Genomic DNA, 24,608 nt, shown 5'->3' with positions numbered 1-24,608 from the left:
GCCTCTCCAGTCGCGAGCGAATTTGCACGGTCTGGACCCTCCGAGCGCCCCGGGCATCTGACCCCGCAGGCCCGCGCCTACTCTTGCCTGCCAGACGGAGGGCACGGCCGCCGGGTCACCAGTCCAGGAGCGAGCGGGAGGGGCGAGGAGGCCTAGCAGGTGGCGCTTAGGTCAGCTTCGGAACATTCTTGGACCGCTCCAGTGGATATAAATAACAGACGAGCAGCCTCCGAAAAATCCTAGGTGGGGGTAAAGGGGTGAGGAAGAAGGGATTTATTTAGGGTGAGGTGGCATCCTGGCGATCTGGAAAAATCCACCAAAGCTGGTGACTGACAAGGGGGTGGAGGGGCAAAGGGATTTAAGAGTAAATAGTAGTACAAAATCTGGCAATAGGAACACGGAGGGGGAGGAGCTCGTGCATTTTGCCCCACCCCCACCGCGTGTCTGTCCCAGGCCTCGGAATTCGCCCCAGATTGGCAGGCAGGTCTGTGCGTGGAAAGGGCACGGCTTTGGAGCCCCGGCCGTGATCGACTACAGATCTCGTGCAAGCCGCTGAAGCTCTCCGAGATTGTTTTCCGCGTCTGTACAGTGGGAACCCCAATGCTTACAAGGGGATGGTTGTGAGCCATGCCGGAGCTAACTTTTAAGAAATCTGTGATCAGCAAAAAAATGTAAGGCAGTGCAGCCCTCAGGCCTCCCTCTAAGGGGTGTCCGTGCAGGCCTGGTCCCTTCCCGGTTCCACCGGTCTCCCAGAATCTACAAAGGCGGGAGGGGCAAAGCTGAAATCGGACTCCCTGCAGCGGCACTGCTCCACCCGGGGGACTCGGCCCTGGCGTTTCTTACGCGGGAGCCGCGCGTTGCCGCTATGCCTGCAGCCCCTGCGCCCGCCGATGGCCCGTGGGGTTGGGGCCGCGGCGACGAGAGGGCGGGGCCGGGGGCTGGGCTTCCCGGGGGAGGGCCCGGCGCGCTCCGGGAGGCGGCGGCCGGGGCCGGAGAGTGTCAGGACTCGGGTCTGAGCGTGGCCGGACCCCCTCTAGCCGAGGATCGCAGAGAGGACGCCGTGAGTACTGCCCCGGCCGGGACCGATGGGAGGCGGTGGCGGGAGCGCCGGCTCGAGCCCGTTCTCTCCACCCTCTCACTCCTGAAGTTTGCAATGGGACCAGCTCCCGCCCCAGGAGCCCCTGGCCACCCCGCCTGAACGAGGACGGGAAGAGCTGCCTGAACCGAGGGGTGTCTCATCTGCGGCGCTGAGTACCCTGCAATTCCCTGGGCCGGCCGGGGGATGGGGGCGTCGCTACTGGAGGGCCACACCATCTCCAGGGGCCTCTTAAGGGCCCCAGACCGCCCTGTGCTCTCTGTCGACCCTTTGCCTTCTGCAAAGAGCCCTAATTCCTGGGGTCGCTGCCCCGGGTCGCTCTCTGGAGCCCACGGCAAGATCCCACCCCCGCCGATACCGAGTTCAGCAAGTTTAGCCAAGAAGTCCCAGAGCCTACATGGCTAGGCCTGGCCAGGCAGCTCCGCGTGGACTCCACGGGCTCCGAGTTGTGCAGTGCCCGGCCGGCAAGAGAGACTGGTTGACGGGTGCCGTCAATAGGGTTGAGACCAGAGCCCGGCGGCCCTTGGGCTCTAAGGTCTGGTTTGGAGGCTCTGGGTTTGGAGTGCGTCATCAGGGAGCAGGCACCTTGGCCGGCAGGTCGGGTTTCTAAAAGTGCCCCTTTGTTATGCCCCTCCCTGGCCCTGCCTCCTCCCCTTTCCCCGCGCCACCCCCTCCCCCAACCACCGGGGCCGCGGGTCCCAGCCGCTGTAGCTTAGGTGTCCGTCTCTGGATCAGTGAGTGTCCTGCCACCTCCTGTGCATTCAAATCCTAGAGCTGCCGGCCCACCGGGAGGAGCTGCTAGGAGGAGAGGCCCTTAGGTGCAGCCTGTGACTCAGGACAGAAGATGGGCAGGGCAGGATGGCAGTGCTCCCTCCCAGGGGCATGCCCCAGCTTCTGGAAAGGGTGGGAGCTGGTCCGGGCAGGGGTTACCTACCATTTCAAGTAGGGAGAGTGGGTTCTTCCTTGAATCCCAGGACTCCCTACCTTGGCCCAGGCAACTATGAAGAGACCCTGCCAAGCCCCAGCCAACCTCTCTGGGCCCAGGAAGTGCTGGCTCCCTGGGCTGGGAAGCATTCAGTATTTGCTTTCTGAGCCCTTTTCTGTGGCAGTGCGTTCTGGGGACCCATCAGAGTCTCTGCTGAGGTCAGGAGGCACAGGGTGCTGGCCTTCCATAACGGGCCGAGGCGCAAGGCCCACTCCTGTAGCTAAATCAATCTTGGTCTGTGGGGCCTGGCTGTGCTTGGGGTTTGGGCTTGTGTTTGCTCTGGAAGGCTGGAGGGAGCAGTGCCAACCCTGTACACACAGCCTGCTCTGTTCTGGGGCCAGAGAAAGAGAATGGGTGGGGGGCAGCTCTCCCGGGAGTTGGGAGCATGGAGGCTGGAGCAGTCAGGGGCCCTGGGCCCCTGGATGCCTGACTGGGACAGCTCCGAAGGCCCTGTGATTTACAGCTGCAGCTCTGGTTCTCTCCATCTGGTTGGCAAGTTGTTTCTGGGCAAATGGGACAGACTCAAGAGGAAGCAAGGAGAAGCGCTGAGGACTCCAATGGGGCCAATTGCTCTGTCCCTGTCCTGTTCTGTGCCCAGGCACCTCCATTGCAGGCCTGAGCTCTCCCTCCTGTTAGCTTAGGGGTAGAAGCTTACTCAGACCAAGCTTTCTCACAGCTGCTATAGCCAGTGGGTTTCCCAGTCTTCAGGGGATGTCATTTGTTTTTTCATTCAACTACTAACTCCAGTGTCTGGAGGAACCCAAATCGGACTCTCAGGAAGTCTCTGTCAATGACTGGGGACTGATCCTGTCTTATCGATTACAACCCAGTGGGATGTATACCCCGACTGAGTGGGTATATAGTGGCTTTGAGAATGAGGGTGGAGGAATTGGAGGGGGTGACTGTGGAGAAGATGTTTCAATTTGAGTTTTGAACAAAGGATAGAGGTTCACCAATTTGGAGGGGAGCACTGTAATGGAGCCCTGCTTTGAGGGCAACAGGCACACTCTGTCATCATTGGCCCCGGCGGTGTCCTCTGGGCTTGCTCAGAAGAGGAAGCGATTTCCTTCTATGGGCTTGAGTCGGTGCTGGGGACAGCTGAGACCCTGCACAGAGGCAGGAGGGGAGCGGCTATGTGCCATTGTGACTTCTAGCCCCTGGGGTGGTGGCTCTGGGGTTGGAATCTGCCTTGCCCTCTTCTGCGATTCTGGAGAACACTCTTAGAACTGATCACCTGTTTGAGTCCCTCATGCTGCCCCAGACTCTGGGCTTTTGAGGGCAAGGATGAGTTGCTTGTTACCCACAGAGCTTTGTGGGACCTCAGTGGATGCTGTGGAACAGGGTGAGTGTCTCCTTGTGACTGTTAGGCCCCTCACATTGCTTGTTCATTGCCTGGCTTGAGTGTTAAACCAGCCCTGGTACAGAAGCAGACCAGGAGGCAGAATTTCCATCTTAGGAGAGAGCTGAGGCTCCCTTAGGAGGGGATAGTAAAATGCACTTGTTCAAGCTTCTTGGCCAAGATAGGATTCAGGCCTCTGGTTCCCAGTCTGCTCTTCCCATTGTAGGGAACTACTGGAGTGTGGCTGGGCACCCTGACTTGGTCTGGTCTAGAAAAAGGTCGCTTTATCGTTCAAGGAAAGGCAGCAGAGTGTTGACTTGGGCAGGTGTCCTCTTCTCTCATCTACAGTCAGGGGAGTGGGGCCCTCTGCCCACTGCCCACCCCCGCCTGCCATTTAATCCCCAGCTGGATCGTGTGACCTGCCTGGCATTCTCCTGGCTGGAATCTGGCGCTTCTGACAGCAGTTGCTATATCGGGGGAGCCGGGCACCGCCCTGGACACTCTAGGCCCCTGCCCTCACTCCCTGCTTTGCTCCCATCAGCTTCAAGGCAGAGTCACAGTGGCAGCTTTGAAAGTTGGACACCCAGATCCCTGAAGTGATCTCTAGGCTCCAGGTACGTGAGTGAGATGGGGGGAGCAGAGTGCCAGCCCAGGGTGAGCGGAGCAGCTTTGGAACTGCTATCCTTGCTCCTATGCCAGCTCCTCCTGGGGACTTCCAGACCCGTGCCTGCTAAGTCTGAGCTCCAACAGCTTCCTGGGTGGTGGGAATGGCAGTGGGGACAAAGCCCATGGATAGGAGAGGGTCTTTTTCTATCCCTAAAAGTGTATGTCCAGCTTCCCTGCTTATGCCTCTGTGCTCCACAGCCTCAATCTGCCACCATTCCTTGCTGCGGGGACACCATGGCTCCAGAGGAAGATGCCGGAGGGGAGGCCCTAGAGGGCAGTTTTTGGGAGGTGAGCAGCTGGGTTCCAGGTTTGGGAGTGGCACTGAAATGCCCACCCTCCTTTGGGCCCAGCCACCTGTCCAGGGGAATTACATAGCTGTCAGCCCCAGCCCTTGAGGGGGCTTTTCCCTGGACACACTGTCCTTTCCATATATGCCCCAGGCCGGAAACTACAGGCGGACAGTGCAGCGGGTGGAAGATGGGCATCGGCTGTGTGGGGACCTGGTCACCTGCTTCCAGGAACGTGCCCGCATCGAGAAGGCTTATGCCCAGCAGCTGGCTGACTGGGCCCGAAAGTGGAGAGGCGCTGTGGAAAAGGGTGAGCCAGCATGCGGGCCCAGCAAGGAACAAAGGGCCACCTAGGGTGGGGAGACCAGGCAGGGCAGCTTCTTTTTGCACCTCTTGTGGAAAGGTTGAGGCTTCCATGTTTGCCTTCCTTTTAAAGGGAAGATCCTCCTGGTTACTCTCACAGTTGTGCTGTTAGAGTTTGCAAAGTACAGTCATTATTTTGATATTTCTAACAGCCCTATGATGGCGGTAGTCCTGATCTACACATTTTCTAGAGAACAATCTAGAAGTTCCTCGGAGGCTAAGTGACTTGTCTGAAGCCAGATAGCTAGAAAGAGCTAAAGCTTGAGCCAGGCCTTCTGATTCAGGAGCTTGGGACTTTTCCACCCTAACAAGCTGCCCTCCTTGAGAATAGACACTGGTTCTTCCCTCTGAGGCAACACAATGTAGTGGTTTATGTCACAGACCTGGGTTTGAATCTCAGCTTCATCTATAGCTGTAATGCTTTGGGCAATTACCGTCACTTCTCTGGGGCACCTTTTTTTCATCTGTTAAATGTCGATCATGCCACTGTTTTCACAGAGGTGGATGAGGCAAAGATTCAGTGAGATCTGGTATGTCAAGGCACAGAGCAGGTATTCAGTAAGCAGCGGCTGATGTTGTTGCTCATCTTTGCATCCCACCTTCCATGCCTGGAAGGTACCCAGAACAGCACCCAATGAGAGGGAGAGAGCTCATTTCCGGTGATATTCCTGGCCTGGCCTAAGCTCCATCCCTCCCTGCAGGCCCCCAGTACGGCACCCTGGAGAAGGCCTGGCACGCCTTCTTCACGGCGGCTGAGCGGCTGAGCACGTTGCACCTGGAGGTGCGGGAGAAGCTGCAGGGGCAGGACAGCGAGCGGGTGCGTGCTTGGCAGCGGGGCGCCTTCCACCGGCCGGTGCTGGGTGGCTTCCGTGAGAGCCGGGCTGCCGAGGACAGCTTCCGTAAGGCCCAGAAGCCCTGGCTGAAGAGGCTGAAGGAGGTGAGCCTGGGAGGGATGGGCATCAGAGGCACCCCCTTTCCTGGGTTTGCCAGGGGTTCGAGGGGGCTGGGGCATGGTGTGCAAGGTCCAGAGTTGTCCGTGTGTGTGCCAGGTTGAGGCTTCCAGGAAGAGCTACCATGGAGCCCGGAAGGAGGAGAAAACAGCCCAGACTCGGGAGAGCCACGCGAAGGCAGACAACACGGTCTCCCAGGAGCAGCTGCGCAAGCTGCAGGAGCGGGTGGAACGCTGCACCAAGGAGGCCGAGAAGGTACCGGCCCTGAACCGCCCGGCCCAGCTTGGGGCTTCCTGAATGCCTTTCCCAGTCCCCAGCAGTCTTACTGCTCTCATCCTCACCTGCCACTCTCTCTCCAGATTATCATTTAAAGGAGGAACCTGAGAAAAGATGATAATTTACCCAGGGAAAGACATGGTGCAATTTCAGGCATCGGGATGAGTTTAGTAGTTGATGGGACCTTCCCAGCCCTCTTCCTTTCCCAGTGTACCACCTGGGACAACTTCTCACGTTGCCTGTTCTGCCAGAGTGCCCTTTCCTTCAGCTCTGCGTAGCCAAATCCTCCTGTCCTCAGAGGTGCTGCTCAGTTTCCACCTCCTCCATGAAGCTTTTTCTGATTGCTCCTTTCCCTCATCGGTTGATCTTATATCATCTTTGATTCTCCATCTCTTCTTACTTTCACTCTTAATCTCCACTCACCAGACTTTTAAAGCTGCTGTGCTGGAATGTCACCTCTCTTGTTAGGCTGCTGGGTCTTAGGGGCAGGAACTAGGTCTTGTGACTGATTGCCCCTGGTGCCTAGGCCAGAGCTGGTCCATGGCAGGTACTCAGTAAATACTAGCAGTGTGAGTGGAAGAAGGTCTCATCATCCTCACCAGGCCTCCTCCTTTCCCACCCAGATGAAAACTCAGTATGAGCAGATGCTGGCAGAGCTGCATCGCTACACCCCACGCTACATGGAAGACATGGAGCAGGCCTTCGAGACCTGTCAGGCCGCTGAGCGCCAGCGGCTTCTCTTCTTCAAAGACATGCTGCTCACCATACACCAGCACCTCGACCTCTCCAGCAGTGAGAGGTATGGGCTGTGGGGTAGTGTGGAGATCTGGGGTAATCCATCTCACCTGGGCTCTGGCTGTGCTGAATGAGATTGGAGGTGGGGGTGCAGGAGCCCAGGACTTCCTAGTCTGAGGATTGTGCCTTGGGCCGTAGGTTCCATGAGCTCCACAAAGACCTTCATCAAGGTATTGAGGCAGCCAGTGACGAAGAGGATCTGCGCTGGTGGCGCAGCACCCATGGACCAGGCATGGCCATGAACTGGCCACAGTTCGAGGTACGTGTTCTAGGCGGGGCTGGGAGGCGGGGTGGGCTCCCAGTGGGCTCAACCTGGATTTCAGGAGGGAAACTAGGACTTGGAATGAAGTAGGTGAAGGTGGTCTGGATGGCTCTGGCTGCCACCACAGCCTGCAGCCCAGCCTGACCCTAAGCACTGTCCCCACAGGAGTGGTCCTTGGACACACAGAGGATAATCAGCCGGAAGGAGAAGGGTGGCCGGAGCCCTGATGAGGTTACTCTGACCAGCATCGTGCCCACAAGAGATGGCGCTGTGCCCCCACCTAAGTCCCCGGGGTCCTCAGGGTGAGAGCCAGTCACCTGGCTGTGCAGCTCTGCTCTCTTTTCCTCGGTCTCCTTTCCTTCAATCACTTCACACCTGAAGTGGGTTGAAAATTGGCGTCAGGGACCTTAAGACTTACTTAGTAGCTGTAATACCACTTTTCATGGTGGTTTAGGTTTGCCAGGTGTTTCTCATGTTCCCTCTCATTTACTGCTCACATCAGCACTGTGTGGCAGAGGTCAGACTAGAATCTTTCAGTTCTTCCCCACCTGCATCTCCCAGGATTCCTCCAAGAGGGTGAGCCCTTAGCCCTGGGTTCTAGGCTCTCGCGCAAGGTGTTCCTTGTGCCCTGAGCCTGCCCCCTTCTGCCTCCTCTCTCCAGTGGTGGGCAGGATGAGGAGTGGTCAGATGAGGAGAGCTCCCGGAAGGTTGCCACTGGGGTGCGGGTTCGGGCACTCTATGACTACGCTGGCCAAGAAGCTGATGAGCTGAGCTTCCGAGCAGGTACCCTGGGACCCCTTTCCTTTTCCTTTCCAGGCTTCAGCCTCCCCTCCTCTTTTACTGGCCTGAGCAAGGGTGTGGAAAAGGGAAGCCAGATACCACTTCTCAAGGGCCAGTTCTCTAACTCTTAAGGTTGTTCTGGGTCCAGCCTGCAAGAGACAGTGTCTGCTTTGAGCCCTCACCTGCCTCTCAAAACCACCAGCTGGGGCCTGATTGCTGCATTCAGGGTCTGGGGTGGGGTGGCTTGCTGACTTTCACCTCCCTCTGCCTGAACCATGTCTCTTCCTCTAGCTGAATTCTCTAGGTTACTGCCCGCCCCCCCTGCCTCAGTCCCTGACCCAATTGTAGGAATGGGGCTGGGCCAGGGCAGTTGGTAATGACCAATCCCCTTTCCCCCAGGGGAGGAGCTGCTGAAGATGAGTGAGGAGGATGAGCAGGGCTGGTGCCAGGGCCAGCTGCAGAGTGGCCGCATTGGCCTGTACCCTGCCAATTACGTGGAGTGTGTGGGGGCCTGACCACCTTGACAGCCCTTCTGCAACGTTTCTCCACCCTGAACCAGAGCCTAGCTTCTCCTGGAAAGCGAGACCTGAGGACCCTGAACCATTGTGCCCCCGCTGCCCTTGAGGAAGGAGAGAGTCCAGGGAACCAGGGAGGGGAGGGTCACGTGTCCAGGAAGGGATTGGTAGGGAAGGGCCAATTTGAGTCTAGGCTGAGGGTAAGATGGGGAGGTCAGGAAGTGACAGAAGGGCTCAGGGATACCTGGGCCTCCCCAGGAGTGCTTCGGTCTCCCCAGGAGCTGCAGAACCAGTTCCTGGTCTCTGAGTTTTGGGGTTCCTGGGGTGGGCTTGGGGTGAGTGTAGTTCTGGACTAGCAGCACTCTTTTGTGGCTTGTTCTAGTGTGTATTAAACTTGAGGAAAAAAGCATTGCGTGCATCTTTTTTGATACTCTGACCTTGCCAGGCTGCAGAGGGCATCGGGAGAGGCACTAAAGGGAGGTCCGTGGGCCTAGAAGATGTCATGGGGGCTGGAGTTGGGCAAAAGTTTGCCATATGGTATCTGCTCTGGAACTTCGGGACTCTAACCTGAGTGAAAGGGACTCGAGATCAGGCTTGGTGTGAGTCGGCCTGAGTGCTGAGTTGTGAGCTGGGCGGGAGCCCGGCCAGTTTGTCTCCCCGTTCAGTCTGGTGGGACCCTGAGGGCATAGTAGGGCTGTCATTACTCATCCATCGTGAACTGGCTCGAACTAAGACCCGGGTCCCTGGCCTTGCAGCCCACGCTTTCTGGGAGGTGGCTCCACCTTCCAAGGGTAGCGATCTGGCGTGGCTGGGGCTGACCAGCGGGCCGTCACAGGGCCTTGGCTACGGATTGGCTCCGGAGTGGCGCGGCGTGGATTCAGGAGGCTATTGTGGGACAAAGGCTGCTGATGTCTCTGCGCATGTTCCGCCGGCCGCTCATTGGTCCAGCTCGGGACAAATGGCCCCACCCCTCGGCCGGCATGGGCGTGGCTAAGGCCGACGTGTGTACTCTGCCATCCCGGCCGCGGATTGGCCCTTTACGGGGCCCGTCGGTCGCGCTGGTGTCTGGGAAGGAGAGAAAATGGCGGCGGAGCCGAGTAAGAACGAAATCCAGATTCTTTTTAGGAGACTTCGCGCAGTTCCGACCAACAAGGTGCGTGAGTGGGAAGCAGGCGGGTTCTTGCGCCGCCAAGAGCGACTCTCCTGGCTCCCCTGAGGCCCTAGGGAGGGAGAGGGGCGTACGTGGGCTGTTTTCCTGGGGTGGCAGCCTTCGGCCTCGACTCGGGGCCCTTGATCATTCGCTCATCGCTTCCTCCACCCAGGCCTGCTTCGACTGTGGTGCCAAGAATCCGAGTTGGGCCAGCATCACATACGGTGTTTTCTTGTGCATTGACTGCTCTGGGGTGCACCGCTCCCTGGGCGTCCATCTCAGCTTCATCAGGTGGGGTCTCTTTGCGGCTGCTGTGCTTCTGCTGGGCCGAGGCTGTGTGCTCATCAAGGGAGAGTGGCTGCCTCGACTTGAACCGTCGTGGACCGTCCTGAATTCGGTGTTCGGAAACATCCCGGGGAGGTCCTTAGCCTCTCACGGGAGGGAACCGCCTGTGTGGGCCCCTTGTCACATAGGCTGTTGTCTCTGCGTTTGGGTCAAAACTCCCTTCTTTCCTGGCGACCAAACTTGACTCTCTGAGTGTTAGTTCTGGAGAAAAGTTAACTACATTGACTTTGTCGTAGCTGACATATTGGTCAAGTATATTTGAAGTGAGACTGGCCGTCCTTAAGGGGAAAACCAAATCCAAACTTGAGTGCCTGAGAATTCGACCTCCTTTCGGACCTGGAAAATAATTAGGACCCTGTTGACTAGATAAATGAAGAGGGAAGCTTTCGTGGACAGGGTAGAGCAGAGCAAGCAGGGTGGTGACTGAGTAATGTTTCCTGGGCGCCTACTGCAGTCCCAGGTCAAATGACAGGTATGAATGGGTCTGCTAGGAAAGTGTCTACTGGTATCTGCTGGTGAATGACATGCAGCCCTTGCACACAGGTCCACAGAGTTGGATTCCAACTGGAGCTGGTACCAGCTGAGGTGTATGCAGGTCGGCGGGAATGCCAATGCGGTAAAGCTCTTTCTTGCCATCTTCCTGCCCCTACTCTTCTGCCTGGATACTAACTTTAGGATGACTTCTTAGGAGGCCCTCTCAATTTCTCTGTTCAGAGAATTCTCTAAAGCAACACTATACACTACTCTCTAAATTTGGAAATTGGTCAGTGTTCTTCTTAAAGGGGCTTCAGATTCAAAGTAAACTGAGCAGATGTTCTTGAGGAAAGGCCAAGGGAGTTAGGGCCTCTGCAGTCATCCAGGTCTTATGACCCTGGATGAAGAAGGATGGGCAGAGCGGGAATGGCTTGCTGTCCTCAGGTAGGGTTGAGTGAGGGCTGGGCTTCAGTCAGTCATCTCAGGATGGGAGGCTGTGTTTCCTGCAGGAATTTGAGAACTTTATGAAAAACTGTTGGTGTCGATAGAGTGTATCATCCTGTATAAATAAGAACTGGACTGTTATAAGGGGGTGCCTTTTTTGCTCTAGGGAGAATCTCCTGTGGTACACTCTTCTCTTCTTTATTCTCCAGACAGCTTTCTTCCGCCAACATGGATGCACAGCCAATGATGCCAACACCAAATATAATAGCCGAGCTGCTCAGATGTACCGGGAAAAGATCCGGCAGCTGGGGAATGCGGCCTTGGCTAGGCATGGCACTGATGTAAGTGCCTGGTTCCTGGGGCTGGGGTAGTGGGGTGAGTGGGAATATTCAGAGCCCTGTGTTTCTAGGGTGTTTTCTCCCTTCTAGCTTTGGATAGACAATATGAGTAGTGCTCCCAGTCATTCCCCGGAGAAGAAGGACTCTGATTTCTTCACGGAACACACTCAAGTGAGTGCCCACAAAGAACGTTTCCGTGATTGTTCCTGGCAGGTGGTTTACTTATCAAGGCTAAGGTCTTCTGCGATCATGGGCATGGATTTCATTCGCTTTGGTGTGATACAGGGAATGTCTGGGGCCTACTAGGTAGGCCCAGGTGTTTCCCCTTCCCATAAGTAGGGGGCGCTCCTTAGGAATGAACCCTATAAACCTAGGTGGTAAGGAGGAGAGGAAGCTTCTTGAAGGTTCAAGAGCTGTTAGGAGTCCCAAACAACTCCTGGATTCTTTCCCTATAAGAAAGGCACTGTGGTTGGTGACAATGAAAGGATTCCCTCCCCAGCAACCCACCATGGGAAAAGGTTTCCTCTTGTTCGGCACTGGGTGCTGATGCCAGACTCTCAGTTTGAATCCCTATTCCTCTACTTGGCTTTTCTAGGATGATGGCTAAGTCACTTAACGTTTCAAAACCCCGTCTTTACAATAGAGATGTATCTACTTCACAGGGTTTGTTGTAATTAAATGTGGTTATGTGTGAAAGGATTTAGACTTGTGCCTGACACATTGTAAGTGCCCAGTAGTTGTTATTAAATTAGGGAAATGGGCTCTGGTTCTAAGTAAACAGTGGAGGGGTAGAGATGGCTGCTAGTTTCCTACTGCTTCCTTCCATAGTGAATAGCAACTATAATTTTGCTCTCTAACCTCTAGTCTCCTTTCCTCATGGGCTTGGAGTAGGACCTGGGTACTTGTAGGTTCTTGGTGCTCCTGGCCAGCAGGAGTGGCTCACTGAGGCTTCTGTGATCTGGCCTCCTTTTCAGCCTCCTGCCTGGAATGCACCAGCTCCTGATCCAGCAGAGACGCAGCAGTCAGCCCTGTCTGCAGAGACTAGTGGACTGGCACGTGAGTTGAGCCAGGATTCCAACCAAGTGTCCTGGTCTTGGCAAAGAAGTCAGGGATGGGAATGGGACACCTCGTCAAAGGACTAGGAGTGGAGGTGTCTCCTATATCCTTTGAATGGGCTGGGATTCATTTCAGTCCCTTGGAGGAAGTGGTGGGCATTCTTTTTATTTTTATTTTTGGTGGCCTCAGCAAGCTGAGGAAAGTCAGTGCCCCCTACTCTTGTTCTGTCACTTCCCTTAAGGGGAAGTCACAGGAGGCTTTGAGCCTTACAGCCTCACTCCCTCCATTGTATCCACAGAGCAGGAGCATGGCCCCAACACGGACCTGCTTGGCACCTCACCCAAAGCCTCTCTGGGTCAGTATGATAACTGGCAGGTGTGGGGTGACTGGGAGAGGGTGGGTCTCGAGGGCTCTTCTCAGATGTGCTGCTGCTGCCTGGTCTTGTGGACTGGGGCCCCAGGAGGCTGAGCACCTTAACTCTCTGGAGCAGAGACTGGGGTTGAATTTGTGGCTGCAACATTGACTACAAGGACTTTAGAACCCGGCCCTTTGAATGGTGAACATGGGTGGGCTGGTGTGCAAGGTCTGGGGTATGCCTCTGGGTATGGGGCTGGGTCTAACCAGAGTGTGGGGAGGTCAGCATGAGACTGGACGCTTAGCCCTGAGGTCCGAGGTGGGATTGGTTTGTCTGGTTCATTTCATGGGATGGGAGGACAGCTCTGAGCTGCTCATGGCTGGAGGCGACATTGCCCTTTCTCAGCTAGTCCCTGGTCTTTTAGCTCTTTTCTACTCTTTCCTTACTGTCCTTCAGACTTGGTTCAGGGTGAACGATCCATTTGCCGACCTCAGTTTGTTCTGTTGACCCTTGGGGATTGAGGCAGGAAGCCAGCAGAATGACTGTCAGACTGACCCTATGAGAAGACTGGCATGGCTTGGTCTAAAGCGAGGTTCTGTAGGGGCCTCCGGGAACAACTTTGGCCTCTGGGCTTGGGAGCTGTGTGGAGGCTCTTAGCCATAGGTCTGTTTCTCTCCAGAGTCCATGTATCTGTCACCTAAAGGGGCTCTTCCTGCCAGAGGTAACCAACAGCCGCTTGGGAGCCTGGCCCCCTGCACGCCAGCTCCCTGCTTTAGGAACCGAGGCTGATGTTCGGCACCTGCCCCCTGCCTAGCCTTCATGTTGGTTCAGGGACTTGGTCTCTGCTGCTTCAGGTCTAGTTCTTGTCTTAATCTGCTGGGAGTCAGTAACCTCCCTTCATCTTGTCTGCCTTTGGCTTGGGACTGTCCCAGCACTGTTCCATTAGTTGGAACTGGTGGTGGCAGCTTTGCCCTTCCCTGCCTGAAGCTGTTCCTTTTAGAAGCTCTTGCCAAGAAACTGCATGGCGTGGACTGAGCTGCTGCCTCTGACCTCCCTTTGTCTTCACTCATGCCCCACCTGCTTTCTCATGCAGAATTGAAAACCTCCCTCATTGGCAAGAAGAAGCCAGCAGCAGCTAAGAAAGGGGTAGGTGAGGAGAGGCGGTCTGGTGGAGTGCTTAGGAGCCAGAGTCAGACTGCCTGGTTCACCCCTTGACCCTACCACTTACTGGCTACATGACTTTGGCAAAGGTACTCTACTTCTCTGAATCTTAACTGTGCAAGGGCTGTTAAGGTGCCTCTCTTTAAGGGGCTCTTTGAAGGAGAGGAGTCAGAGATCGTGTACCTGGAGTGCTTGGCACATGGGGAGCCCGGTCAGCATTAGCTGTTGTCAGGCCCTGAGGCCTCTGCTGGGGTTGTGTGAGCCACCTCATACCCAGCTCTAGCACAGGCCCTGTTCTCCCTTTCGACTGTGCTGACTGGGCTTCTGATTTTTACCCTGAACTTTAAGAAGGAACCCTTTCCTTGTGGGTGTAGCTAGAGTACCCATGCCTGGGAGGGAACAGAGGACGTTGTGCTTGGCAAGTCCCCCATTACATAATTTTCCTCCTAGCTGGGCGCCAAGAAAGGCTTAGGGGCCCAAAAGGTGAGCAGCCAGAGCTTCAGTGAGATTGAGCGGCAGGCCCAGGTGGCAGAGAAGCTCCGTGAGCAGCAGGTGGCTGATGCCAAGAAGCAGGCTGAGGAGTCCGTGTGAGTGTTTGCCAGAGGGGCCCTGCAGCTCCTGTGGGATTGGGTGGGCAGGTAGGACAAGTCAGGATGGGTGCCGCTCTGACAACATTTGTTCCCTCCAAGGGTCGCCTCCATGCGTCTGGCCTACCAGGAGCTCCAGATTGACCGTAAAAAGGAGGAAAAGAAGCTGCAGAATCTGGAAGGGAAGAAGCGAGAGCAGGCAGAGAGGTTGGGCATGGGCTTGGTATCCCGAAGGTGAGGCTCAGCTCCGGGGTGTGGCAGGGAAATGCCATCGTTCTGGGAAGCACTGCAGGTCCTGCTAGCAGTTTGGGGTTCTGGGCTTAGTATGCCTGAAAAGATGGCTTCACTTATTGTCTTAAAGCACTTAGTACAGTGCTTGGCACATAATAGGTATGTGCTCACTATTTGTTGAATGAATGAAACACAAGATCAGCTGCTCTTTCGATTTATCCAAGTCTCAGGTGATATTTCTTAACGAGAGTGCTAATGGCACTTTGGTGGGATAGTTCTTTATTTTTCAAGACCTGCCTGATGAGAATTGCAGGGCTTTTAACATCTCTAATCCCTGCCCTCTCAATGCCAGTAGTACTGCCAGACACTAACATCCGGAAATACCCCCGACATTGAAATGCCCTCTAGTTGACAGTACCCTTCCTGTCTCAGGACCACTGGCTTTGTGTTGCTCTGGTTTTCCTAAACAAAAACAAGGCTACAAACCAGTCTCTCAGTCTCTTACATATTTTGTTTGCTCTACACTAAGCGTTAACTAGAGATTTCAGTGATACTACATTTTTGATCTTTTAAAAATTGGAATATCTACCAGTGGTGGAGCCAGTAATCCTGGCTGCAGTTAGCTTATGTTGCTACTTTTGAGGGGGCGTGAGCCCCACCATTGGCCTTAATTACTTAAGCACAACAGTCCACTGCAGAAGGTGGTGTTATCCCTTTTTACAGATGAGAAAATTGAGACTCAGAGCAATTAAGCAACTTGTCTGGAGCCCACAAACCTAGTAATTGGCAGAAATAGGTTTTGAACACAACTGTTTGATTCCAAATTCAGTGTATTTGGCCATTATGCTTTTTCTCTGGAAGAAGGTAAGGCTGAGTATTTCTGCTTAGTCTTTCAGAACGTGTGCCGGTCGGACTTTAGTGATTCCCTTCCAGCCTGTGTGCTCCTAGTGTATTCCACAGCTAATCAGGGAAATACAATTTTAATCCCGAAAAGAACTGTAGGTCTCCTCCCTTTCCTTTTTTTGGTTCCAGGAATTACTGGGTTAAAGGGTATGAACAATTTTTCAGTTTTTCTTTTTTGTAGTGTGAAAGGCTCTTTTATTTAAACCCAGCCCACCCAATTTAAAACCCTGTTGCAAAATATTCACTCCTTGGGGTTCTGCCAGCTAAAAGCTGCAGATATTTTTTAATGAATTTAGTGAAATTAATCCTTAAAACAGCTCTGTGGATCACAACACAGGAAGAGAGGCATTGAGAGTTGCTACTGCCTGCCCAGCTCGGTGCTTCTCACTGGACAACCACATAGCAGGTCCAGGTCTTCCTGCATAAGGCCAGGCTCTGTACTTTGAAATGTTTTCTTTTTAAAAGGATGAGATGATTAAGAACTCATCCTTTCATGCTTTTAAAAATGCCGGCATTTTCCTGATTCTGGGGCATTTTTTATCTTTTCCTTTTTATGTGTATGCATCTATCTTGGTGAAGGTTGTAGTGCAGCAAGTCTGTTCATTGTTTCTAAAGACAGCATTATCATTTGGTGCACATTAGAATTATAACAGGTAAATGGGCATTTGTTAGGGAAACCTTATTTTGAGAAAAATAAAGCAACTGTGTGATAGTTGAGGGTGTGCTTTCTAGTTTAGCACAGTTCTGAGCGCTCCCTGCTGGGCCTGGCCCAGCCCTGTGCGCAGGTAGAGGGAGAAGGCTCTGGGTGGTGCCCAGCGAAGGAGAACTCAGGTTTATGCCAGCCGCGCTGGGCATCTTCTCTTGGGCAGTGACACTAGTGCCTGGCTCTGCTTTTCTCCACAGCTCTGTCTCTCACTCGGTGCTGTCTGAGATGCAGGTTATTGAGCAGGAAACCCCAGTGAGTGCAAAATCCTCCCGCTCGCAGCTGGACTTGTTTGACGATGTTGGTACCTTTGCCTCTGGACCCCCAAAGTAAGGCTGTTGTTGGGCCACAGACTTGCCCACCATGTTTCTCATCAGGCTTCTCTGAGCCATTCTACTGTCTCCCTAGGTACAAGGACAACCCGTTTTCCTTGGGGGAAAGTTTTGGTTCCCGCTGGGATACAGATGCCACCTGGGGTGTGGAGCGGATGGAGGAGAAGGAGCCAGAAGTGACCATCTCAAGCATCCGGCCTATTTCAGAAAGGTGGAGTGGTCTAGGGCAGTACTATGCCGTTGATCTTGCTGTGACGACGGAGGTGTTCCCTGTCTGCACTGTCTGGTGTGGCAGCCACTAGGTGTGGCTCCTGAGTTATTAAAATGTGGCTAGTGCAACTGAGGAAGTACATTTTTAATTTAATTTAAACAAATTTAAATAGCCACATGTGGCTAGTGGCCACCAGATCAGACAGCGATCGAGCTTTGGTTTGAGCTGTGCGTATCATAACAGAGGGCCCAGCAGCCTCTTGTTCAAGGTCCATTTCTCTCGCAGCAGGGGCCTGATTTTCTGCACTCTGACTTCCTGAGGGTTATGTGTCTCTGACCCCCATCTTATTTTTTTCCTTAAAAGTTTATTCCATCTTAATTTGAGCAATGTTTAATTAATTATCTGCAAGTCATCTATTTGTAAAATGGGAACATAAGCAGTGACTTCACAGGGCCGCTGAAGGATTAAGATTAAATGTAATGGAACCTGAAACCACTAAGCCCAGTGTCTGTGTATCAGTGCTCGGTAGGAGTGACCATACAATGCCTTTTCTTCTACACTGGGATGCTTTTGAGAGTAAAAGGGGTTACTATTAATTGTGCCAGGAGTGTTAAGTATAAAGCCAGGCAAACTGAGACATATGGTTACCCTAGTGTTAGGCCAGTTTTAATTAGGAGTAGATTAGCAGTAGCGATATTATGACATCCTTGACCTTGAAGAAACTAGTGGTTTGGGGCAGAAGCCTAGGCCCCTCCAAACCACATTTCCACGCTGCCTGGGGGAGGTGACACAAGCTCTCTGTGCTTTGGCTTTAATGTGGAGAAGACAGGGGCCTCATCCAGGGGAGAGGGCTCATGAGTCCCAGAGCAAGTCAGACAGGGCCTAGGTAAGCACCCCCAGATTTGCCGTTGCTAGTAATGGGGTGGCAATACTGTCCACTGATAGTAACAGGAAGGGTTAGAGTCGGTGTGCCACATCCACCCTCAGAGTCACAAATCGGAGGGAAGTGGACAGCCGGAGCTCGGGCCTCGAATCCAGTGAAGCACGTCAGAAATTTGCAGGAGCCAAAGCCATCTCATCTGACATGTTCTTTGGGCGGGAGGTGGATACAGAGGTAAGTAGTGTCCATCCTGATGTGGGAGGCAGCAGGTAAAAGCAAGACCTTCCTCCCTGCCAGTGCTTTGGGCTTCAGCACCAGGGTGGCTTTCCTGTTTTTGAGTTCTTGGGTCATCACCCAAAAGCTCTCCAGGCCTTGCCTTTTCTTCACCATAGTATGAAGCCAGGTCACGGCTACAGCAGCTCTCAGGCAGTAGCGCCATCAGCTCTTCAGACCTCTTTGGGGACGTGGATGGAGCTCATGGAGGAGGTAAGGCCCCAGTGGCGTGGTGGGCACCAAGCAAGGCTTATGAGCAGAGCTGGAGGGCACTATGGACTGGGAAGGGCTTCCCATAGGGCTCTGGGTTACCCCTTCCCTTGCTTTTACAGGTAGCGTATCTCTGGGGAATGTGCTCCCCACAGCTGACATTGCCCAGTTTAAGCAGGGTGTCAAGTCTGTGGCCGGGAAGATGGCTGTGCTGGCCAATGGTGTGATGAATTCTTTGCAGGTAAGGCTGGGGGTGCTTGACTTGGGGTGGGTGGGCCTAAGAGTAGTGCTGGGAGGTTGGTCTTCTCACCACATCCAGGCATTGCTACTGGGTAGCCCCCCTCAGCCCAAAGGAGAGAGGGAGGGGCAGCTTCCTTTGAGCTCAGTACTAGGGCTGGGCTTCTCCTGAAGATGAAGCCACGTCTGTACTGATTTCCCCCGAGTCTTGTCACCTGGACTACTCTTTTCCTCAGCTTCTGTGAGATCAGGCAGGGCTTCCCCTTTGGGACCTGGCCACAACCCTGTTCCTGGGCCACAGTAAATATAAAACAATCTCTGCTATGGTGAGATTGGTGTTCTTCACCCGCCGGCCCCAGTACCCCAGTGCTGCCAGTTGTGTTGGGGGAGTGTGTGCATGCTGGGAAGCTGCCAGGGTTGGCGATGCTGACTTTGTTTCCCCCTCTCCCCGCCCCCAGGATCGCTATGGTTCCTACTGATCCAGGCTCGTGGCTCAGGCACCGTGGTGACAGCAGCAAAATCCCCTGGTTACCAGGCCAGGGAAGCTTGCCTTTGGAAGCTGGGGAGGAATTGTTACTTATGTGCGGTGTGTGAGCGGGGTGGCCTTTGAGGATCTCGGGTGAGGGGGACGGGCAGTACCAGCCCCTGACCTCTGCCCGTAAACTGAGCCCTTTCTTCTCTCCTCACACCCCTCCCGTGTGCTAGGTTATTGTCCTTCCAGTCCTACCCCCAATGCTGCTGCTCGCTTGTACTACCACATGGAGTGAGGGGAGGTCGTTCCCTCAGGATGGCTTGTCTGGGTCCAGCCCTTCCTCGAGTAGGGCAACTGAAAAGTATAAGGCTTTTTCGCCAGCTCTGGGATCCTTCTAGGTCACCTAGGGATTGGCCCCTGCCCTCTAGAACCAGCGGGGAGGTCTACAGTTAAGCTGTAGACCAGCCCCCAGGGAGAGAGGCTCTGGACTTGCTGCTGCTCTTGCTGCTCCAGTGGCCTCTTCTGGGCACTGTGAGAGGGCAGGGGAGGGGAACGACTTCATCTGGGCCTTACTAAGGGCTAGAAACTACCTTGTACCTAAAGATTTCATTTGGGATCAGACTGGAGGCCTGAGTGATGATCTGCTGTCTCACCACCTCACTTTACCATGGTCACTTAGAGGATTACTTTTCCTCTTGGGTGTCTTGGAGTCCTTACCATCCATATGGACCACAGGACCCTCTCTCCCTTCCTGAGACTCTGTCCTTTTCTCTTCTGCTTGGTGGCCATGGCGGGTCTCATCTGCCTTGTGGCACCCTCCTCTGGATGCTGTGAGCATAATGATGGCCAAGGAAGCAGAGGACATGAGGGACAGAAGCAGGCTCCTGGGGCTCAGCACTTTCTCTGCATCATCCTGGGCTCAGGGGGGCCTGGACAGCACCCCACCAGTGTGAGCTCGAGGTGCCTACAGAGCTGTAAGCCTCACCCCTTGGCCCCTGGGCCATGCACTGTGTCATCCTTGGTGCCATCTTTCCCAGCCATGCTGGCAGTTTGGGCCCACCCTACCCCCTTTGGGTTGAGGGTTGGGATCCCAAGCGACACAAACCACTCTTCCCACCACACCCTGCCCCAAAGGGACTTGACTTTCTTTCTGGACTGTTTGTATTGAAACATAGTAGTGTCAAATAAAGCCCCTCCGGGGCCTTGTGCCCCTGTTGGAGTGTAGTAGTGTCCTCTCTGGATCCTGCCTCCCTGCCCAGTGTGGGCCCCTTGCCTCACTCTCTGGGCTCCCACCGATATGGGTAGGGCGTTGGTGCCAAAGCTGAGGGCACTTTCTCCAGGGCCTCCAGCTTGTCTCTTCTCTGAAAGCCAAAGGCCCCTGGCTCCTTGGCCCTGTGCTGCCGCGAGGTCCGGTGCAGCCTCGACCTCACCACCCTGTTGCACGCGGAGGAAAGAGCTGGTATTAGTTGGCCCTTTAACTCATCCGCAGTGCCATGTGGCTGTGGGCAGGTGAGCTACCTCAGCAGCCCTGTGCCTCATCCCAACAGTAGGCTTGAGTGGGGGCATGTTTCTCAGTGGAGTTTAATAATAAAATATATAGGCCTTAATGGAATCCTTTTAAATCCAGGAAGAAAGGATGTATATGTGTATAATCCCCTGGCTTGGTAACTACTCTCCCCTATAGGGCTGTTAGAACCCCTGTGCCACCTTAGGGGTCCTCGGGGTACCGCTGTAAACCACTAAGCTGGAAGACGGACAGTTGAGAAAGGATGGGTGGAGGGAGCCGTAGGGCTCTGAGCCAGTGATTTCCGGATCTAGGACTTACAGCTTTGGAATGGTCCCAGTGTTCTAAGCCAGATCCTGTGCCCCATCCCAAGCTGGTGTTCAGTAATTTGCATTGTAAACAAGCTCCCCTGATGATTCAGATGCAGGGGAGGATTTTCCAGCTGTTTCATCAGCTGGAGATGTTTGTAGGACCTGGAGCTTTGGTAGGCCTGGAACTTCCAGTCCTAGCCTGGCACTGCAGGACTTTGGGAGCCAGTTCCTGGCAGGGGCCTGGTCTGGGCAGAAATGAGCCCAGGAGATGTGTGTACCCAGTGGTGGTGACCCCTGGTTTCGCTTCAGAGGAGGCAGCCTGCTCTGCCTGAGTCCCTCGGTTGGTTTTACTTTCTGGAGGACCCCTGGCTCATTCAAAGGAGTTGAAGATCACTTGTCTTGCCTTCCTTCAGTCTTGGCTGGAGGCTTGCACTCCTCGTGCCTGTCTTGCTCACAGCTGCACCCCACCGTCCTGACACTGAGCAGGTGCTTGGCCAATGTTTAATGAAACTGGCTAGAAGGCTGTGCAGTGCCGACCCTTTGTGGCAAGGTCTTTAACCCATTTCCCGTTCAGAAAAAAAAAGTGCAGCTCCCTGCTAGCGTTAATTTTACATAAACGTGCTCTTTGAAGCTGAAGCAAATTTGATTGGTTTTCAATGTGAAAATAAAATATAAAAACTTCTTGGAGTTATTTCTAAAGAATTTGTCTCATCCTAATTTAACAAATGTATACGTAAATTAGATTCATCAAATGAATCTGGCTAACAGATGTCATCACGCATAGGAATGCTACGTATTTCTAGGATTTGACATTTTCAGCAATCGAGAATTACTATATTTTGTAAATGGAAATATCACTACTAAAAACAATGCTATAAATAGAATGATGTCATTTGTTTCCCAAAACTTGATATACTAGAGCGATGTGAAAATAATAATAAAAGTGAGGTATTTCATGGCAAATTTTGGGGGTAGGGTTAGGACTGTAATCTGTGAGTTATCTCCAGATAAATGCTGCAGCTGCATGCGCTACAGGCGAGTATTCTCGGGGCACACGGGAAATGGGTTAAAGTTATGGGAGCCTGGTCTTGAACCCTCTGAGCTTGTTTCCTGAAGACCCCTTCCATCTGTGAGAACCTCTTTGAAAGGCTGCTGTCCTGTGCAGGAGGGAAGCCCTGTTCATTATCTGAGGCAGGTCTCCAGCACGGGCGCTCCTCTGGCCTGCACCTCCCAGTCCCACCAGAAGAGCTGGGACTCGGCCCCCCAAACCCAAACTCGCCCCTTCCCTTCACCCCCTCTTCAGTCTAGTGGCTTCAGACTCACCACTTACCAGACACAAGGGACTTTATTCATTTCACATTTAACTAATAGGAGACGAAGCAGTTTTTGAAAGAGATTGTCTACTTGCCCACCCTTCATGGCTAGTGACTATTCCTGCAGCAGAAGGCCACTGTGATTACGTCCTCCTAATACTCGCACTGGTATCACCCCTGAGCATGCAAGGCCCCATGTGGCTATTCATGGTCTTCCCGCTTTCCAGAGTTGCTGTGAGGAGCTGAACTTTATGTGGGGGACTGCCAGCAAACGGCTAAAGCCAAGTTACCTTCCCGGTGGTCTTGGTTCAATCTGCTGTCAGCTTGGGGCCTGACTAAAGCGCAAAGGCTGACAGGAACAGGGAGAGTAGGTTGTTAACTTTCTTGGGTCACTGCTTGGGTTGGCTGGTATCAGAACCCTTCTGGCAGGTCTTGGGCGGTAGCTGTTATTCAGCCTTTTCACCAGCAGAGGGCAGCATGGCACAGGGTTGGGAGAGGAGGTTGGGCTGGAGCCCAAGGGCTGGGTGGGAGCTGGGTACAGGGTGGTGTTGAGGAGACCCTTCAGACTCCTCAAGTCTCGGACTCGTCTGTCTCTTCAGTGGAGCCATCACTCTCTGTGTCCACTTTGCGGGCGTGATGGAGGGGTCTCCAGGAAAAGCCAGCCCGGTGAGGGGTCCGAGAAGGCAGGCAGCTGACCTCTGGACTGGCAGTGACTGAGTTGACCAGGCCTGGGATCTGGGCCAGCCTGAAGGAGGGAAGAAGCCCAGAGGGCAGCAAGGTGCCTCCTGTCCAGAGACCAAGACCTCCACACTCATGCGTGCATTTAGATGAAACCATGGGCTGTATTCCCAAGGGGCTCGGGATACCTCGGGCCTCTGCTGGCCCCCAAGCCCTTCCCTGACTGACGTGGGGTGTTATGCACGAGCACTGTGTGACCCGTGAGGGTGCACTGCCATGTCTGGCATGTCTGGCCCCCACAAGGGGGTGGCATCGTCCCACCTGACACTTACAAGCGTTCCAGCTCCTCGTCCATGGCTGGGTCATGCATCAGGTCCCCTTTGTCAGGCAAAGCTCCTAAGAGGTAATTGGGGGCACAAAACTTATTATGAGGGTCCTTCAGCCCGGCTTCAGTCATCCCTTCTCCCAGCAGATGCCTCCGTGCCCCTCACCCTCATGTTTGCCTATTCTGCTGATCCTTGGAGGGCTGATTTATAAGAAATGGGGAAGTGCTCTTAAGGGAACTGCTGTGGGGGCAGGGAGTCTTGGGGACTGCTGGATACATTTAATTTTTATTACATTTAATAACCCCGCTGCCTGCCCTCCCTTACTTGGGGCAGAGACCACAGCAAAGGAGACATCCCCAAACCTCAAGGTCACTGCACAGACAAGTTGATCCCCTTCCAAGACTAGATGGTGGGTTGTGAGCTGGTGTTGGGGTTGAGTCCTTCCTTGAGGCCCCAGTACTGGGCTGAAAAGATGCCAGAGATACAGGATATGGCCCAGGCTAATGACAAAGACCAGAAATTACCCAGATTTGTGCCCCTAAAACAGAGTGACCCCACTTTGAAGACAATGGTAAAAAATGCTGCCTCAGCTCCTCCAGGGAGGGTCTTTGGGGTAAAAAGAGAAGGCTGGGTCAGAGGCAGAACAAACTCTGCATGGCCAGAAGCCACCAGGAGAAGAGCTGTCCCATCTCTCTCTGAGCGGGTTTCCTCAGCTCTAAACTAAGGGAATTAATTCTTTGATATTGGGGAAAAGTGAAAGGACAGTCTTGGGCGCTCTTGGAAGCTGTTAACAGTGGGCGGGAAGGTGGAGCTGAAGTTTGCAGAGACAAAGATTCTCACCAGCCAGTTGCCAAGGGAAAGGAGCGCTCTGGTGGTCAGAACCTAGTTCTGGTGACTAACAGTGTTGGTCTCTAGAAAGCCTCACTCTTAATATTACCCATTGGGCTCTAGTTTAATCCCCGACCTCTCCAAAACTTTTTCAGATGATGCCTCCTGGTCCCTTTTGCTCTAAGTCAGTGGTTTTCAAGCTGTGTTCCATGGAACCCTCTCATTTCGTGCTGTTAGTGGGGTGCCTTGTGGACTAAGGGAAGAGGACAACCACTGTCCACATATGGCTGACAACTGGCTGCAGCCAGAGTATCTCCAGATCTCTCTTTCATACACCGGAGGGCAGAGACCATATGCTGCTTTTTCTCTCCCACTCTACCCAGAATTAGTGCTCTGTAAAGGTAGCTGAATGATTGTCCTTTTTAAAGGGCTTAGAAAAAGTGAGGGCAAGTGGTTAGTGCAGGCTGTGACTCAGATGCTAATTAGCTTTTCCTTTTCTTCCTAATGGCTGTGATTGGAGGAAAGGAAGGGAGGATGGTCAGTTACCTAGGAGTATGAAGGAAAACCTAAGCAAATCCCCACCTGCCACCCCTTTGCTCTTCTGACTCCTATTTGCCTCCTTTCTAGTTTTCCATCTGGTGACCTTGGCTACCAACCTCACTTGGTTGAGGGGTCCCCAGACCTGTACAGGCCTCAAGCACTAAATGAGAGTAACTAGGCTGCCAGGTGGCATAATGCCAGAGTGGACCCCCAGTCAGTCCTGCTGGGGCGTGTGTTCCTGTGTACCCCAGAGCACCCCAAGAGGCTCTACATCATGTAAGAGCTAAAGCATCTAGCCTAGTACTTGGCCTACTGTGACTGGCATTTAATGAGTGTTAAATTTTCTTCCCTTTACCCCATTCCCTCAACTGGCAAAGGGAGGAGAATGATGTATTTCTCTTCTTTGAGACTCAGGAACCGGAGATTCTAAGC

The 24,608-nt window shown here is 53.8% G+C and overlaps 3 protein-coding genes across 8 annotated transcripts in view; 2 read left to right on the top strand and 1 right to left on the bottom strand.

Moving 5' to 3' along the window:
• Positions 1–459: 459 nt before the first annotated feature.
• PACSIN3 (protein kinase C and casein kinase substrate in neurons 3) lies at positions 460–8,723 on the top strand. 4 transcript variants are annotated; one of them, XM_039868846.1, is made up of 12 exons: positions 954–1,060; positions 1,148–1,631; positions 3,962–4,034; positions 4,285–4,374; positions 4,527–4,683; positions 5,438–5,673; positions 5,786–5,941; positions 6,586–6,761; positions 6,896–7,016; positions 7,185–7,321; positions 7,681–7,802; positions 8,199–8,723. In XM_039868846.1, the coding sequence occupies exons 4-12, from the start codon at positions 4,321–4,323 to the stop codon at positions 8,312–8,314; spliced, it is 1,275 nt and encodes a 424-aa protein (XP_039724780.1). In that variant the 5' UTR covers positions 954–1,060; positions 1,148–1,631; positions 3,962–4,034; positions 4,285–4,320; the 3' UTR covers positions 8,315–8,723. The 4 variants fall into 4 exon arrangements, with proteins under 4 accessions (XP_039724774.1, XP_039724766.1, XP_039724780.1 ...); XM_039868840.1 differs by lacking the exons at positions 954–1,060; positions 1,148–1,631 and adding an exon at positions 460–671; XM_039868832.1 differs by lacking the exon at positions 1,148–1,631 and having other exon boundaries at positions 944–1,060.
• Positions 8,724–9,294: 571 nt separating this feature from the next.
• On the top strand, positions 9,295–19,908 carry ARFGAP2 (ARF GTPase activating protein 2). Its single transcript, XM_039868810.1, has 16 exons — positions 9,295–9,467; positions 9,637–9,755; positions 10,353–10,425; positions 10,937–11,068; positions 11,156–11,236; positions 12,040–12,121; positions 12,420–12,476; positions 13,570–13,622; positions 14,088–14,224; positions 14,327–14,458; positions 16,262–16,390; positions 16,470–16,604; positions 17,592–17,718; positions 17,877–17,970; positions 18,090–18,208; positions 18,663–19,908. The coding sequence occupies exons 1-16, from the start codon at positions 9,396–9,398 to the stop codon at positions 18,681–18,683; spliced, it is 1,563 nt and encodes a 520-aa protein (XP_039724744.1). The 5' UTR covers positions 9,295–9,395; the 3' UTR covers positions 18,684–19,908.
• Positions 17,249–24,608, bottom strand: part of CSTPP1 (centriolar satellite-associated tubulin polyglutamylase complex regulator 1) — a 142,456-nt gene continuing 135,096 nt past the window's right edge. The window contains exons 8-9 of one of the 3 annotated variants that reach the window (XM_039868972.1): positions 22,815–22,878; positions 17,249–20,110 (exon numbers count right to left, since the gene is read on the bottom strand). In XM_039868972.1, coding sequence (XP_039724906.1) covers positions 19,951–20,110; positions 22,815–22,878 — 224 coding nt within the window. In that variant the 3' untranslated portion in view covers positions 17,249–19,950. Of the gene's footprint in view, positions 20,111–21,817; positions 22,550–22,814; positions 22,879–24,608 lie in introns of those variants that run through there. The other 2 variants (XM_039868963.1, XM_039868981.1) reach the window with 2 other exon arrangements.

This window comes from Pteropus medius, unplaced genomic scaffold (genome assembly GCF_902729225.1).
Source record: "Pteropus medius unplaced genomic scaffold, Ma_sr-lr_union100, whole genome shotgun sequence".
NCBI lineage: Eukaryota > Metazoa > Chordata > Mammalia > Chiroptera > Pteropodidae > Pteropus > Pteropus medius.
This window is presented reverse-complemented; position numbering and strand designations above follow the sequence as displayed.